The 18,078-nt window shown below is 34.2% G+C and overlaps 1 protein-coding gene across 1 annotated transcript; it reads right to left on the reverse strand.

Moving 5' to 3' along the window:
* Positions 1–934: 934 nt before the first annotated feature.
* Positions 935–17,546, reverse strand: LOC126763446 (uncharacterized). The gene is made up of 7 exons (XM_050480960.1): positions 17,481–17,546; positions 3,680–3,758; positions 2,687–3,616; positions 1,920–2,621; positions 1,776–1,870; positions 1,162–1,716; positions 935–1,100 (listed from the first exon to the last, which is right to left on the reverse strand). Exons 1-7 carry the CDS (start codon positions 17,544–17,546, stop codon positions 990–992), a joined length of 2,538 nt encoding a protein of 845 aa, XP_050336917.1. The 3' UTR covers positions 935–989.
* Between the last annotated feature and the right edge of the window lie 532 nt (positions 17,547–18,078).

Raw genomic sequence — 18,078 nt, forward strand, 5'->3', positions numbered from 1 at the left:
CTTACCAACCAATCTTCGGACGCGTTCAACTTCAGAACTACAGCGAAATTATTAAAACCTTTACTGACTCCCTTTTAGTGAATGACATGCTTGAGGACAAAAATCTAGGAATCCTTGCGCAATTTCAGTCTGAACACGTCATTTACATACATTATATTAGATTATCCATTTTTAGAACCAAGGCATTTATAATAATAATACCCAACGATTACCCTCCTCCCGCCCAACCGACGCGAGGGGCGCAATCCGCTAACGAGCGGAATTAGCCGAGTCATAAAAGGCAAGAGAGTTTTAAGCGTTGCGATCTTAGCTGCTCAGCTACAGAAACAAAAATTTCTATAGCCAACATTAAGAATTAGATTAAAGTAAGTTCATTATTTTTAAATATTACTTGTTAAGAGTAGATAAAATATTTTTTTTAATGGTAAATTTCATTGAGATTGTTTCGTATCTCGGTCCAGATTAAGTTGTTAGAAACAGCACAAAAAAATTTATAGTTAATATACATAAGTAAGGTTAGGTTTCAGAGACCCCAGATCCATTACTGCTTCTGGAAAAAACAAAACTTCTGACCCACTAGACAATATGCTTGTTTTGCCTCCAGTGAATTCCAAAGCAGCTGATCCATTAATGTTGTCAGTACTACCTACAGATTGACTTTCCCCAACAGAGTCATCTTTGCCACTATTTATTGAAGTTGTTAGAAACAATAAAAAAAGGGTTTAATAATATAAGTAAAGTTAGGGGTGTTATAGGAAATTATAATAAATACATGTTTTAAGTTTGTATAATATAAGGAATATTGTATTATAGATCATTATGTATTACGGATATAATATATTTTAGAGCGATATTTTAATAACTCACATAGATAAGTTCAGTAAATGTACAAATGAGTCATTATAGTAAAATAATTATTAAAAATCCTGTAATATGATTACTTATCTTACGAGTCTAAATGTTAAGTAGTTTAAAACAAAACAAATTTCCTAATCACTTAACGCTGAAGATAGTAAAAAGTTCGCCGCTAATTGCTCGTTTTTTTCGCAAGCAAAATATGCTTGCAATGCCAGGGATTCTGAAAAACCAAGTGATTTAAGCTACAAAGAAAGAAATATTAGTAAGATGTTTAAAGTATTAAGGAAAACCCTCAAAATTTACGCGATTAATTGCTTCCTCGTCTTGTGTTGTGAGTAGAAATTTCATGTTTCTATGTCCTTGTGGACGGCTAGTGGCAGATAAATTATCGTTATCTATTGTGCTTGTAGCACCTCCATCTTCATAAATTTCGTTATGAATTGTATCAGAGGTATCTGCAGTTAAAGTCGCTACTGCAACTGCAGCTGCAGCTCTTTCACGTAAGAACGCATCAGCAGCGGCTGCTCGACGTTCTGCCGCTCTATCTGGTTGTGCAGATGAAAAGACATGTGGTACTGTATCGGCCCCTGCATCACCACTTTCTCCAGGTCGCTGGTGTGTAAGTAGTCCGTCACCGCCTGCACCAGGGTCTATATCAGTAGAACGTACATGCAATCCATCTCCGCCAGCTGCAGCGCGAACTGCAGCAGCAAGCTGTGCACGTCGCCCCGCTGTCATCCGACGAGGATGTTGCCGGTTTATATCAGCACGTCCCTCCAAAGTTTGACTTAACATCCTTAGGAAAGCATCTTGGTTTTCCGATATAAGTTGTAGAAGCGCTGGATTAGTTTGCCCAATCTGAGTGTATGCCTTTAAAATGCAATGTCATAATTTTAATGTTAAATATTTATAATTACTTGCTGGAGTACTCCATGTAAAGCGTCCGGATTGTGATACATCAACGAACGCATTAGTAAGAACTGCGGTTGATTGCGAAATATTTCAAATGGATCTATAAACATTGAAAAGAAAAATCATGAAGAATTTTTCGGCTTTGGTACAGTCACATTCACCTGTAACATATCGCAATGCCGTGCGATTGTTTTCTAAAGGCCGTTGATCGTCGTCATACTCTTCAACTCTGTAACTGAAATTTAAGCCAATTTCAGCAATGGAATTTGACAAACGATCTCTCTCTTCGTCATACACCCTATTACTATTACTTTCCACAATATTGGAGCCATTATCTGCTTCATTAGTTGTATTGCTATTAAATATCTCTGAAGTATCTGACAATCCACTTATTAAAAATTCTATTGCTCTCTCCGTATTATTGAAACAAGCAGTCATAGCGTGTTCAACAGTTTCACGACTAAAACCCATTTCTATCATTGATTCAATAGTACGATTATATTCTTCACTCACTGCCAAATTTGATTCGGATCTTGATTTCATTGAAGTATTAGAGAACACACCTGCGAGGTCACCACTTGAAAATGTGCTGTGGCTGTTTTCAGAACCTTCAGATCTAGTACTTCTGCCGGAAAGAGGAAATACGCCGGATCCACTTGAGGACATACTAGTATTACTTCCGACAGAAGCCAAAACACTCCCTAATCCATTATTTTGAGTATCTCCACTGACAAGGTTGTAAGACTGGACTTCTTTTGGCATATTTTCATCAAGTTCCTTAGAATTTTCTTTCATCGGTTCCTTGTCATCTTGGGGCTGAGTTTTATAATCCTTTAAGTTACCGACGTCACCTATTTTTAAATAAAGAATAAAGGTGAACAAAAACAATTTCAAAGTTTTATATTAAATATGTTACTATCTTGATTGAGACGAACAAGATTACATAATGTCGCATGTTGACTTTCCCCCGTCCGGGGCCCACCACAACAACCACTCTCTTGACAATGGTATATTTTGCTAATGCTATTAAAGCGGATTGATGACACCTGACTGCTTTCATCATCGCCAATACGAGCGGACTCTCTAGCGTTGTTGCAGTTTTCGCCATCATTATTTGCATCAATATTATATTTAAGCTTTACGCTATCTCGTGCAACTGTGGTAGTTGTACTGAAACTATCCGATGTTTCAGTTGTACCGCTAATTAAGTATTCTACGGCCCTTTCTGGATTGTTAAAACTGACTGACATTGCTTTTTCAACATTTTCACGGCTAAAGCCCATTTCCATTATAGACTCAATTGTATGTTCGTATTCTGAGTCCAAGGGTACATTTATTTCAGCTCTTGATTGTATTGAAGTATTAGAAAACACTCCAGCAAGATCACCACTAGAATAAGTGCTATGACTAGTTTCAGAGCCCCCAGATTCATTACCGCTTCTGGAAAAAAACAAAACCCCTGACCCACTAGACAATATGCTTGTATTGCTTTCAGTGAATTCCAAAGCAGCTGCTCCATTAATGTTGTCAGTACTACCTACAGATTGACTTTCCCCAACAGAGTCATCATTGCCATTATTTAATGATATCGCTTTAATTTCAGTTTGTGTGGCCTGCGGCACTGATACTTCTTTGAATGAATCCGCTGTTGTTATACGGTCTGGTAATTTGTTACATTCGTCCGCCTTTTGAGTAGTGGAAACCGATGATACAACGGATGAGGGAAAACATCCTCCATCAGGTTTCTGAAAATAGTTTTCAAAACTACCGTTAAGTATTATCACGATGAACTTGCTTTCGTCTATATTATATGAATTAATACTGCGCTCGTTACTGAGTATTACACCTATTTCACCAGAAAAAGACTGTTTTAGAAAAGAGTTGAAAGGTCCTTATGTGTGGTACTAACCAGAATATATCAGTTTTTGATTTTCAACATTGTATTCTGTCCCTCTTTCAATATAGATTCTCTCCTTTAATTGAAATATCTATTTAAAAAAGAACATAAAGTATATTAATATATTTTTGAATGAAAACTTGATATTTGTATGAAATTAACTTATTTAAATACTTAAGATCCATATAAAGAAGTATACGACAAAATGGTTAAGGTCAAGTATGCTATAGTTTCAAAAAGGCAAAGAATTTTTCGACTCAAAACTATATTTAAGCTTTAAGATAAATCAAGCTCTTGATGTGCGTTGACAGTGCTTCGAATCATAAAAGGTGTCTTACGAAAAATTGCATAGCCGCTGTTGGGAGGACACACGTTTTAAAACGCATGCGAATTAGTGTACAAGTATTTTAGAAAATATTTTATATACCCTGAACAGGATATACATATTAAGTTTGCCACGAAGGAAGCGTCGGAGACCCTATAAAGTGTTTATATAAATGATCAGTATGTTGAGCTGAGTCGATTTAGACATGCCGTCTTCTGTCCGTCTGTCTGTCTGTATATATACGAACTAGTCCCTCAATTTTTAAGATATCGTTTTGAAATTTTGCCTACGTCATTTTCTCTTCAAGAAGCTGCTCATTTGTCGGAACGGGCGATATCGGACCACTATAACATATAGCTGCCATATAAACTGAACGAACGGAATCAAGGGCTTGTATGGAAAATTTTCGCATTTGACGTAGTATCTTCACGAAATTTGAGATGGATTATTGCTTAGGGTAATAATATAATCTCTGAAAAAATTGCTCAGATCGGATTATTATAGCACAAAGCTTCTATACAATCTGTACACATAGTTATTAAAAGAAATGCACCTGTGAAGGGTATATTATCTTTTTTCTTGTTTTTTTTATTTTGCTAAAATTATCTAGGTATGTAACGGTGGTGTTCGGAGACCTCAAAAGGCGACCTGTTACAATCCGAAATGCACTGTTTTTGCTGGCTTGTAGAAAATTGACCACAAATCTTCTCAGACTATTAGCATTTAACTAATTAATGATGTCGGAGAATATGAGACCGCTTTGTTAACAAAACCTCAACTTTACTTATTTTTCATTTAAGAGTGGTCACAGTCGATTCCGATTCTCTACCAAATTATGGTATAAACCAATTTTCTTCTTTTCGTAACCCTCGCGATCTTTTTTAGAAAAATAGTAGGTACAAGTCTTCAGATGTTGTACTATATAAGCTATCAATATAATATGAGTATATCGCAGGTCAATATAAATATAGATATAATAACAAGTCCGTTCTTTTCAAATGTAACTTTATTAATCAATTACAATTTCCAATCCTTACAGCTAGGAAGTTAACATAATGTATGTGAGCTTAAAACTAATGAGTGCAAATGTTTATTGTTGTTGTTATTATTTAAGAGAAAGAGAATTTAGTTTAAGGAAAGATCAATTAGCAAGTATGGAAATTATGAAATGAGAAAAAGAGATATGAGAGGATAAGTAAGACAGGTAAAGAAAGAATGAAGAAGGAAGTGTATGTTGTTGGTAGTGGGAGTATTGGTATATGACTCCTACCTCTTAAGACATTTGCGACCTCGCAAATTAAAATTAAATTTTTACTTAATAAATAAAATAAATATTTCTTAATATTTTTAAATTAGTAATTACTTATTCTTGAAACTTATATCGTCTCTTTAATTGTGTCTTATAATATTTTGTTTTGCGATTGCTTGAAATGTCGGTAACATAATTCCCATTTCTATTATATTTAACCAGTTTTTTGTATTTAGGTTTATTTTTAGGGATTTGCCTATTAAGCACAATATTATTTACCAATTCCTTTCAATCCTTTCAACTTTCTGTTTTTCGTATAATTTACTTAGCTCTTCAATGGACTCTTTATCAAAATTTTTTATTATAAAATCAATGGGTCTCATTTTTGTTGTTGTATGTATTGTATTATTATAGCAGTTGAAAATTTTAAAAAGTTTTTCTTCTAAAGTTAAATCTTTATTTTCTTTGTCGGCCTCCATTAATCTTAGATGTTCATTTAAAGTTCCATGTAGTCGTTCTACGTCTGAGTTTCCAGTTTTCAAATACGCTGTAGTAGTATGCATTTGAATATTTTGTTCCTTTAAAAACAAACGCTGCTAAAATTGCTATCCAATTTCTATCATTAATCTTATGAAAAGTGGCATACTTAGAAAATTTATCGATTGTTGTAAGGTACATTACATTTCTGCTTGGAAACCAAATGACTACATGTACTATGTCATTAAAATGAGTGGGCGTTTCTGTAATTTGATATGGCATTTTAACTAGTTTTCTATCAAATTTAGATATTTGGCAAATTGAGCAATTATTAATTACGTAAGTTATTAGTTTATATAATTTAGGATAAAAGTATTTATTTTTCAATTCAAGGAAAACTTCTTGTGATTATTACGGAGGTGCTCATTTTCTATGATTTTTAATATTTCATTCTTATCGGCAATTTCATTTAATTTAATATTTGATTTATATAGTTTAAGATTGCTATTTTCAAAGAAATTTACATACAAATATTGGAATATTACAAAAAGTTCATTATTTTCACAAAAAATACATATAGCACCCTTGTTTATGAGACATTTCTGTAAAATACTCTTTAGGTCAGAATGTTGAGTCACTGTAATGTGAGTTTGACACTTTTTGTTTACGATTTTTAAATATATTTTTTCCTCTTGGCCATATTTCAAGTATATTTGGTTCTTATAGCAATTGATACTCCTTTCCGTTATAAATATATATTTTAAATTATCTTCTAACGCGCTGTGTACAGTTGCATCTATTGACGTAGGATTATGGTATGCTACTTTTTTACTTTCGATTTTACTATTTCCAAAATTATTTATATATATCTCTATCTAAAAAAATTTTCATTATTTGAAACAAAGTATCTGCAGTATCAGCAACAGTATTATCCTTTTTCTTTAATATACGTAATTTCAAAATCATATTCATTTAGTAGAATTTTCCACCTTTGTAGCTTCATATTAGGTTCTTTAATATTATGCAACCAAGTTAAAGGCTTATGGTCAGTTTGTATTATGAACTTTCGGCTATGAACTTTGAAATAAGTTCGAAAATGTTTCACAGACCATACCATGGCTAAGGCTTCTTTCTCAATAGAAGAGTAACGAATTTCATGATCCGACAAGGTACGAGAAGCGTAACATATTGGGTGACTATTTTGACTCAAAACAGAGCCAACAGCGAATTGCGAAGCATCGGTGGTAAGTATGAATTTCTTATTAAAATCTGGCGGCTGTAAGACAGGTTCACTGGTTATAAGTTTTTTTCAAGTTATTAAAAGAGTTTAAAAAATCAATATTTTGAAAATCTAAAACAGCATTTTCCTTTAAGAATCTCACCATAGGATAAGCTACTTTTGCGTAGTCCCGTATAAATTTACGGTAATATCCTGTCATGCCTAGGAATTGTTTTATTTCTTTAATACTAGTTGGCGGTTTCATATTTTCGATAGATTTTATCTTTGAGGGATCCGGCTTTATACCTTCTCTGGACACGACATGTCCCAAAAATTTTGTTGATAATTCAGCGAATTGGCATTTGTTAAATTGAATTTTTAAATTAGAAGCACGTAAGGTATTGCAAACCTTTTTAATGGAAAGAATATGTTCATAAAAGCTTGTAGAAAATATTAAAATGTCATCTAAATATACGACACAAATCTTGTTTATATGTTCTCTTAAAACATAGTTAATGAGCCTCTGAAATGTTGCAGGTGCTGTTTTGAGACCAAACGGCATTCTTGTGAATTCATAATGACCATCTGCCGTTGAAAAAGCTGTTTTGGCTCTATCATTAGGGTGTACCTCAATCTGGTGAAATCCCTTCGCCAGATCGATGGTGCTAAAATAACAACATTTTCCCAATTTGTCAAATATGTCCTGCATATTTGGAATTGGGAACTTATCATCTATTGTTTGCTCATTAAGTTTTCGATAATCAGTAACTACACGCCATTGTGGTTTTCCGTTTTTATCAGCCTTTTTGGGTACAACCCATAATGGCGAATTGTAGGGACTATTACTCGGAACGATTATTTCTTGCGCTAACATATCTTTTATCTGCCTATCTACCTCTGCGCGATGTACCACTGGATATCTATAAAGTCGATTGTAAATTGGAGTATCGCTTTTCGTTATTATTCTATGTTTAATTTCCGTGGTAAAAGGCAAATTTTCTCCTTCTTTGTAGAAAATGTCCTGATAGTTATTTAAAACCGTCCTTAAGACTTCCTCATCTTTTGGGTTTAAATGTTTGGCAAAATTTACTACTGAGTTTGCTTCTATTTCCTCTTCGCAACTAAGTACCTGTAAGCTTTGATTTCTTATATAGTCTTCTAGAGAATTTTCTTCTTCTGAAGTATATAGGTATTGTTGCATCGTCCGTTGTTATTTTCCTATTTTTGTAATCAATTATTGTATTTAAATCAAATAAAATATTATTCCCTACAATGCCGTCAAAATAATTGTGAAATGGGTATTCTACAAAATTCACAAAATAGTTAGTTTTATTGAATTCTTTAAAAAGTGGTACACGAAATTGATTTTTTGTTAAAATACATCTTCCCAAAACTTTTAATGACCTTATTGTTGGTTTTACTGCATATTGGGGTCTACATAACTTCGGATTTATTACACTAAATTCCGCTCCTGTATCTACAATGAATCTTAATTTCCTTATATGCGTGTTTACAATTATATAGGGTAGTTTTCTTCGGCTACTAATTGAAAATTTCCAATTTCCATTGGTTCGGCCGATGATTGGCCTGGAATATTATTATTCGGAGAAGTATTATTACTTGCACCAAATTGATATTGATTTTGGGAAAAAAGTTTTCGTCCAATATTTCGAATATTAGATGTAAACCTCGACTGTACCGAAGGATTTGGGTATAAGTTATTATTATTCTGCTGTCCATACTGCTGTTGAAGTCGTTCATTATTGATGTTATTGTTGTAGTAGTGTCCCGCTAACGCTGTTATGGTATGGTTCACCATAGTTGTTGTATTTGTAATTTTGTCCAGTACTATTACTATTATTATAAAAATGATCTGCATTCGAATATCTATTTATTTTTTTGTTATTTTGTTGTTCATATTTATTAGAATTACTATAAAAATTTAATCGATTATTATATTTTAAATACCCATTTGATTTTATAATATCATACGCATCTTTTAAATCCTTAGGATTTCGACTAACTATTATACTTTTAACTGGCTCTGGTAAACCGTATTTGAAAGAATTGAGAGCTATTCTACCATTACTTTCACAATTAATTCCATTTATCTTATTTTCACTAAAATATAAGGCATTATTTAAACGACATAGTAAAATATTAAGCTTATTATAAAAATTTTCTATTGTTGAATCGCAACGACAAGACCTTATTTTATCGATTAATTCATCCACCGAATTTTTTTCTCCGTGGTTATCAATTAATACTTTTTTAATCAAAGGCCAAGTATCAACATTACCATTAATTAGTAATGATTGTTTTGCATTGCCAACGATTTTATCTTTTATATTTCCCATTAGTAATATTTTAAAATCTACTGGGAAAGACTCTAAAATTGGGATCATAGAATCAATTCGTTCTATAAACCCTAACAAAGAGTTTTCATTACCAGCATATGGTAGTATGCTAGAAAGATTTGTAGAAATAAGGTTAAATTTAGCATTAATATCTAATTTTTCCATTTTGACTGTGAGTTTTTGTACAGTGTTATCAAAAGTACTCCGGTGCAGTGTTGTTGCAATATTTATATTACAGCTGCTTTTTCTTCTTCTTGTTGGCGTTTAGTTGTTGCAGTTCGATATGCAATTTTGTTGTTGAAATGTTGTTTTTATAAATACCTGTAGTAATGATGTTTTTTGTAGTCGAATGTTCTGGTCTGTCCAAAACGGCTTTTTTCCTTCTTCAAGGTGACCTTCTAGCTATTCCCCAAAGAGTAAATGTTGTTGTAAAATTTTTCTTATTAGAACCGCTTTCGCTTCACTTCACTTCTTTCAAGTATCCTTGATGTAAATGTTTTTAATTTTTTCTTATTGGAACCGCTATCGCATAACTTCTTTCACTTGTCCTTGAGGTGACCTTTATACAATTTGAAGGTGACCTTAACTTTTATAATTATTTTTTACTTATTTTTTTGTAATACAATAAATTAACTTCACTGTTTATTTAATTTCGTTGAATATCTCTATTTTTGTTGCTTTTACGCACTTTGAGCATTCAGAAATGTTTATAATTTGTATAAATTGAGGTTTTCTTTAAAAGTCTTCACATTTTTTTGTTTTTAAATTTTATGTGTGTATTTTTTTATTATTCTTAGCACTTTTCGCACTGAAAATCTCGTTTTTTTTCCTTTTTTTTTAAGTATTTAACTACTTTACATAAAAATAAAAATTTTACTTTTTATTTTCTAGCGTTTTAAGTTCGCGTCCGACTGCGCCAATAACAAGTCCGTTCTTTTCAAATGTAACTTTATTAATCAATTACAATTTCCAATCCTTACAGCTAGGAAGTTAACATAATGTATGTGAGTTTAAACTAATGAGTGCAAATGTTTATTGTTGTTGTTATTATTTAAGAGAAAGAGAGAATTTAGTTTAAGGAAAGATCAATTAGCAAGTATGGAAATTATGAAATGAGAAAAAGAGATATGAGAGGATAAGTAAGACAGGTAAAGAAAGAATGAAGAACGAAGTGTATGTTGTTGGTAGTGGGAGTATTGGTATATGACTATATATTATTATTCTCATACCTCCACAGACTTAACTATAAATTGTGTCGAAAATATGATAAAATAAATTTAAACCACGGGAAATAAGACGTATTCACGTTTAAAAAAAGTGAATAAATCATTAGCAAAGCACCAAAGTATAAGCTTTGAAATATCAGATAATATTTTTACTAAGATTCACAAAAGACCCTGAAACAGCAAACAACTTCGAATCCTAGAAAAGTCATCAAAACATTAAACACTGACCAGTCAACAAGGTCTATAGCATAAAATGAGAAAATGAATAAAAAAAAAAATAAACCAAAAATGGACTGATGGAAACTAAGAGAAAATAAGAAGAAGAATTCACCCAATGGATGGCATAAGTAGATTGAGAAATATAACAACAACACCAGTACAAACCACAATCATGCAATATCTTAGCCATATATAAGTTAAAAAAAACTTTTATTTAGTTTTTTATAAAAAAAAAATATTTTTTGGGAGCTAGGCTTCTTTATTGAATTCTGTGTAAGAGCTAAAGTTTACAATTAATTACACTTAACTCTAAACCTATGTTTGCCGCTGCAACGGGTATGGAGTTTGCTGACGCTGCGCTTCTCTTAGGTTGGCACTTCGCTGACGCTGCGCTTCCCACAGGTTGCCACTACACTCGCACTCTCAGCGACTTAGTTGGTGTCGTATTCTATTGCTTTGTATCATATGATATTAATGCATCATATAATACTTTTTAAATGTGTGGGGTGCTAACTAGTCCCCCCTTGAAATTCAAACGTCCTCGTTTGAATCTTTTGGTGTATAAAAAATTCGGTTAAGTACTTCTATTGCCGGTTGAGACAGTTTATTAGGTTCATCTTCTTTCTGTTTCATCAAAAGATTTTACCCGAAAATTAAAGCGATGACTATTAAAATTACGATTAGAGTGATGCTGGTTGTTGACCTCCGTGCAGTTTGACAAACGACTTTTTAAAAGAATATTTATACATGAATCATTACTTAAATCTTTATCGTAATTGTTATGGTGGGAAATGTCAGCATATATTCCGTACGGATCTACACTCGCGTTGGTAAAGAAATTACGTTGTATTTTACTTAGGGAGGTGAGTCAGTTGTGCGGAAATCAGACATTTCGGTGGTCGATCGTCCTGGAATGTATTGAGTCTATTTTGGTAGTTAATCTGTCTTGATTGTATTGACTGGTCTACTTCCATTGGGGTCGTTGGTTTAGGTGGTAAGTTCGGTCTGTTGTGAAAAGAGGTATTTCCTCCAGTAATATGGGAGTTGTTCGCGTAATTATTGAATCTCGGCGTCTCGGAATCCTTGATTATTTTGCATATAATTGGTGTAGTTTGACAATACATGATTTTCGTAAAAGAATATTTATACATGAATCATTACTTAAATCTTTTCGGGGATGTCTGGTTGAATATTGGCTTTGTGGTGGGAAATTTTATACGTCATGTTGTCAAGTTTTTAACATAAATGTGGGGCTTGGGGCAAGGTTGTCGGTTCTCTCATGCTGAGAAGGCAGGTAAATCACCATTTAGTCCTCTAATGAATGTGTCAAGGGCTTTGTCCCTATATTTATGGGTCATAGTCCGTATGGAGTCGTCGCTTAACTCGAGACATGAAATTTTGTCTAATATAAGGGAAAGGTGTTGGTAAACTTTTTGGTAAAAGGTCGGAATGTTTTCGTGGCGTTGGACCAGAGTGGTCATCTGGTATTCGAGGCTACCTATGTCGCTTTTAAACGAATAATACATCATAAGGCATTTTCGAATTTGACTCCAATCAAGTGGAGTATTGTACGATTCCAATGCGGTGTCGGCATCGCCAATTATTTTATGCCTGATCGTATGGAGTATCGCGAAGTACTTAGGGGTATTCTTGACTCCCTCATATGCTTTAAAAATTCTGTCGACGCTTTTCCTCCAGAAGTTAAATTCTCCTGGTCGTCCCGAAAATTCTCTGAAGCATTTAACCATGCCCGGAATCTTGCCTAATTCAGTGTAACGCTGTGGTCGGGTTCGGTAATGCCAGTTAATACTTTTCGTTCGAGTACTTTTCGAACTATGTCGTTATTAGAGTGAGGTTAGGGGTGGGAGGGTTTAAAGGATGGGTGGTTTGCCCATAATCTAACCTCATCTGGTTTAGTTGTTCAATCAATTCTTCAGCAGTGTCTGACATTATATTAAAATTTTCATTTTTATGTCAATTAATTAAATTTTTTTTCCTTTGTAATAGCACTCGATTTCTTTCTTTTATTTTTATGTCAATTAATTAAATTTCTTTAATTTAAATTTCTTTTCTTCTAGTTTAAGACCTTTTTTTGATTCTCCCTTTTGGTATCGAATAATTAAGTTTCTTATTCTTAGTAATAACAATATTTTCTTTAATAATATTAAAATATTTTTTAAAAGCGTACAGTAGTGGTTTCCAGCTTTCCATTGAATTTTTTTAAGACGTTCCAGGGTTTTCCTTTTTCTGATGATGCTGGGGTCCCTCGATGTTGCCAAATCCCATGTGGTATTGCATTGTAGCCGCTCGTCAGCACAGTATTTGTTATTAGTTCTCACACGCGTAGCCTTACTTTTTTATTGCGTTTCGCGTTTGTGTATTTTGTTTTTGCTTTCATTTCACAATTTAGTACCGTTCGCCACTCGCGTAGCCTTACTTGTTGATTTTCAGGCTGTTAACTATTTTCGCGCGCTGGTCCCTGCTCGGGCGCCAGCTAAAAAACTTTTTAGTTTAAAAAAAAAAATATTTTTTGGGAGCTATGCTCCTTTATTGACTTCTGTGCAAGAACTAAAGTTTACAATTAATTACACTTAATCTAAACCTATGTTTGCCGCTGCAACGAGTATGGAGTTTGCTGACGCTGCACTTCCCACAGATTGGCACTTCGCTGACGCTGCGTGTCCCACAGGTAGCCACTACACGTGTCGCACTCTCAGCGATTTAGTTGGTGTCGTATTCTATTGCTTTGTATAATATGATATTAATGCATCATAAGATACTTTTTAAATGTGTGGGGTGCTAACTTATATAGATACGCTAAATACTGCTTCTTACTAAAACTTAAATTGCTCCGAGTTCATAAAGAAGTACTATCGCAAGCAAAGAAGGCGAAATTCCAAAGCACAAATACTACTAATAACCAAATTAGTCATTGCAATACACTCCTCAAAGTCGAACGCTCGAGTTTAACGGTATCTTAATAAAAATAGTTTATCCTTCTTTATTGACATAGACACCGCTTACGCGGTTTGAGGTTTCTAGTGTAGCCGGGTTCTTCTCCACCTGGTCCAAGAATGATAGAATACAAGATTACGACGACCGCCATTATGAAACGTCATAGTTACGTGTTGAGAAGAAGAAGAGTGAAAAACTTCCCGCAAAATATTATTAATTCTTTCGATTTTAATGAAAAGTTTTAGTGAAGTGATTGAATATTGTTCAGTGAAAAGATTTGAATCATTTCTAAAGAAATATATCGGCCTATTGATAATAAAATTGTCTATTAAGTTGTGATTCAAATGGAGAAGACGTTTCTTGTGTTGTATATAAATATATATGTACATATATTATAAGTTCTGCTTTTGCAAAATCCCGGCCGGCAAACTGAAAAACTCGTTTTCGACTTTAATTGCGTCGAATATTTTCACTTACACTGGTTTTCTTCAGCTGGTGTGTTTTTATATACGTCCATTCGAGGACGACTTATTTTGGGAACCTGTTTAGCGAGCGTAGCCGCTGTCTCTTGATTCATTAAACTATGTCAATGCCGTCGTACATCTCGTACAGCTCATCGTTCCATCGACTGCGGTATTCGCCGTTGTCAATGCGCAAAGCACCATAAATCTTCCTCAGAACCTTTCTCTCGAAAACTCATATCCCGACAGATAAGATGATTGTACAATTTCTATTCAGCTCTGCAGCTCAAATTATTTTTCCAGCTGTAGATTAAAGAAGTCACACGATAGGGAATCGCTCTGTCTGAAACCTCGTTTGGAGAGGTCCTTCCCGTTCCTGACGGAGCTTTTGATATTGCCGTCAGTTTACCCAGCCGTATTAGTTTTGCGGGGATACCAAACTCAGACATCGCGGCATAAAGGCAGCTCCTTTTCGTGCTGTCGAAAGCAGCTTTGAAATCGACGAAGAGGTGGTGTGTGTCGATTCTCCTTTCACGGGTCTTTTCCAAGATTTGACGCATGGTGAATATCTGGCCAGTTGTTGATTTTCCAGGCCTGAAGCCACACTGAGAAGGACCAATCAGTTGTTGACGGTGGACTTTAATCTTTCACACAACACCCTCGATACAACCTTATATGCGATGTTGAGGTGGCTTATCCCACGGTAATTGGGGCAAATTGTGGGGTCTTTCCTTTATGTGGATTGGGCAGAACACACTTTAAAATGCAGTTGTCGGGCGTCGTCCGACCATATTTTACAAAAAAGCTGATGCATGCTCCTTATCAGTTCTTCGCCGCCGTTTTTGAATAGCTCGGCCGGCAATCCATCGGCCTTCGCCGTTTTGTTGTTCTTCAGACTGGTAATTGCTATACGAACTTCTTAATGGTCGCGCAATGGAACGTCTGCTCCATCGTCATCGATTTGGGAATTGGGTTCGCCTTCTCCTGGCGTTGTGCGTTCACTGCCATTCAGCAGGCTGGAGAAGTGTTCCCTCCATAATTTTAGTATGCTATGGGCATCGGTTACTAAATCACCTCCTTGGGTTCGACAAAAGACTATGCCCCGGTCTTGAAACCTTCTGTTAGTCGCCGCATTTTATCGTAGAATTTTTAAACATTAACCCTGTCGGCCAGCTCTCTCATACTCACGCATTTCGCCCTCTCTCTTTTTTTCTGTCTGCAAATGCGTCTTGCTTTCCATTCAACTCTCGGCATCTTTCCCATTCACAAACAACCAATTCAATCAATATCCTGACAGCAAGCATATACTCGAGCAAATACAAAATAATTTGCTTTGGTATCAATAAAAATATATTCGTTATGTATTATATATACCAAGAGAAATATTATATAGTCAAACTTCCACCGTAATAAACTTACCACCAACCGATTTTACAGTGAGAGAGAGTATAGAGAGTATTTTAACCACGGATAATGGTTCCAATGTGAGAGCGCCTCAAAATAAGCCTTTTTTATAACATTTAAATTAAAACACCTAACATTTACATTTTATATTACGATTGCAAATTATTATATATTGGACTTTTAATACATGGCGAAACTACTTAAATCCTTTTTTATGATTTTATGGTAAAATTAAAACTACTGACTTTTGATGTTTCAATACTTAATAAGGTGAATTAAGCCGGTTAGTTCTCAATTAATAAACGTTTTTAATCATTTGTAATTTAAAATTAATTCCACTATGCATCCAAATGCAAAACGTTTCATGAAATATATTTAAATTTCGCATTTTCTTTGATTTTCATTGCATTACATTTTTTATTAGCGATCGTGAACGATTTCAATCTGTCCGTTCCAGTCATTCCAATTGCAAAACGTCAAAACCTACTCAATCTAGTCAACTGTCAATGGGTAGATGAGCGGTTCTCACATTTACGGTGACAGGAGAGTTGGGCATCTCTTTATCTCTGAATCATAAAATTTCCAACTTTGCCGACAAAAATTATATGTTGGTCAAATCAGATAACGTATATATTTATAAAAACTCCGCCCACCTTTGTTATGTAGCAAAACGCTGTAATAACAACAATATACGAAAATAAAATGAGAACTCAATATAGTAAACCACAGTTCCATGGAGAAAACATATTCAAAAACAAAATAGAAGTACTTAAAAATCAACTAAGTTGGTGAATAGAGTCACTTTTGATTTAGCAGGAGAGAGTTTTAGTGCCCGAAGTCAATATCGTCAACCGTCAGCGTACAAGGTAATAGAAATTCAAGGGGGCCGTCGCCCCGGGCGCAACGTCTTGGGGGCGGCAAAACGATCTTCGCTGTTTTTTAATATTCAGAAAAATACTTCAACACATTTTTTTACAAAATTTATTATAAAAGATAAAGAGTTGTACACTCTCCAAATTTTCAAAAATGGGCAAAAATTCCTGCAAATTGTATCAAAAGTGTACAAGATATACATAGGGCGAAAGTGGGTTTTTTCTATGGCTTTTAATAAGATATCTTGTCAATTTCCTAAAAAACCGTATTGTGAGAATTTTGGAGCTTCAGAATTGGCTGGCTTCTAGTTCCTAAATTTTATATACTTAATATCGAAGATGTTTTGTAAAAATGCACTTTTGATCGAACCACCTCATGAAACCTGTAGGTAGGTAGATAAAGGGGGGCGCGGATGAATACATTAAATATTTCGGGGTAGACATCTTTTGACCGGATATCTATACTAGGGTAGCATCCCTGCGATGCGACAATGGGATGATATTGCACGAATTGCAATCTCGATCTTTACGAATTACATTAGAACCTGTACTGAAGATCTGAGTGACTTTTTAAACTGGTTGCTTAGACCGCAGCTATCGATTTTCCTGCTTACACACAGATGCGTTGATCACAATATATTGATATTTGGATTATTGCGGGGTAGACACCTACAGCAAGAAGCAACGAACTGCAGACTCTACTAAGATGTGATGCGTAGGACGAAACACGTTGGAAAATAATAACAGACAGAACAGGAAATTCACATGACTGATGTGATGTTCCGAAGTACTGCGGTCTGTAAGGATCAAGAGTTTCCTTTTGGATCTCGCAAGAGAGTTGAACAATTAAAGGTGGAACTGATAAGCTACTGGAAGAATTAGAAATTTTTAATTTAGCTTACCCATACCCATTTTAACCCCGAATTCGGAATATCGGCTGGAACCAATAGAACTCATAAATATAGCATTTACAGTTTTATAAGATCGAAAATATTAAAACGAATGAAAAGTAAATATATTTTAATAATAATATATACATAAATGCTCACCGTCTCTTCAGGATTTATTTCAATTACAAACGTATCGTTCTGCAACGTCTGTACGGTGATTAGCATTTCAATGTTTAGCCGTTATTTTGAGAACAAATTCGAATAAGAATCTTTCGGTCTATTTTTTTTTTTTTATTTTCTATATTATATGTATGAACGAATTGCAATTAATTTGTCTAAGAAATTTTTTAGGACCTATAACAAATGTATAAATCTTCAAAAACCTTCGTTATAAATATATGTACACATATACCGCTCTCATTTTATTTCGTACAAAAATATACATTTGATAATAAATATACAATGTCAAATTATTTCGATAAATGAACATTCAACAATATTAAATGGGCAGCACTGACTGTTAAGGGGGTATTCTCATGTAATCACTTCGAAAAATCGATTTTTTTTATTTTGACAGTAAAACCTATTGAAAACATGCTGTGAAAAATTCAGATCGAAATTCATAGTATTTGATAAGTTACAGCTCATAGTCGCCGACGTGTCGTAAGCGACTGTCTACTTGTCTGACTGTCTTTAACGCATTTTTCTCGAATCATCATTTTCTGAAACTGTCATGGTCCTAAAAAAAAGTTTTCAA

This window comes from Bactrocera neohumeralis, chromosome 6 (genome assembly GCF_024586455.1).
Source record: "Bactrocera neohumeralis isolate Rockhampton chromosome 6, APGP_CSIRO_Bneo_wtdbg2-racon-allhic-juicebox.fasta_v2, whole genome shotgun sequence".
Taxonomy (NCBI): Eukaryota; Metazoa; Arthropoda; class Insecta; order Diptera; family Tephritidae; genus Bactrocera; species Bactrocera neohumeralis.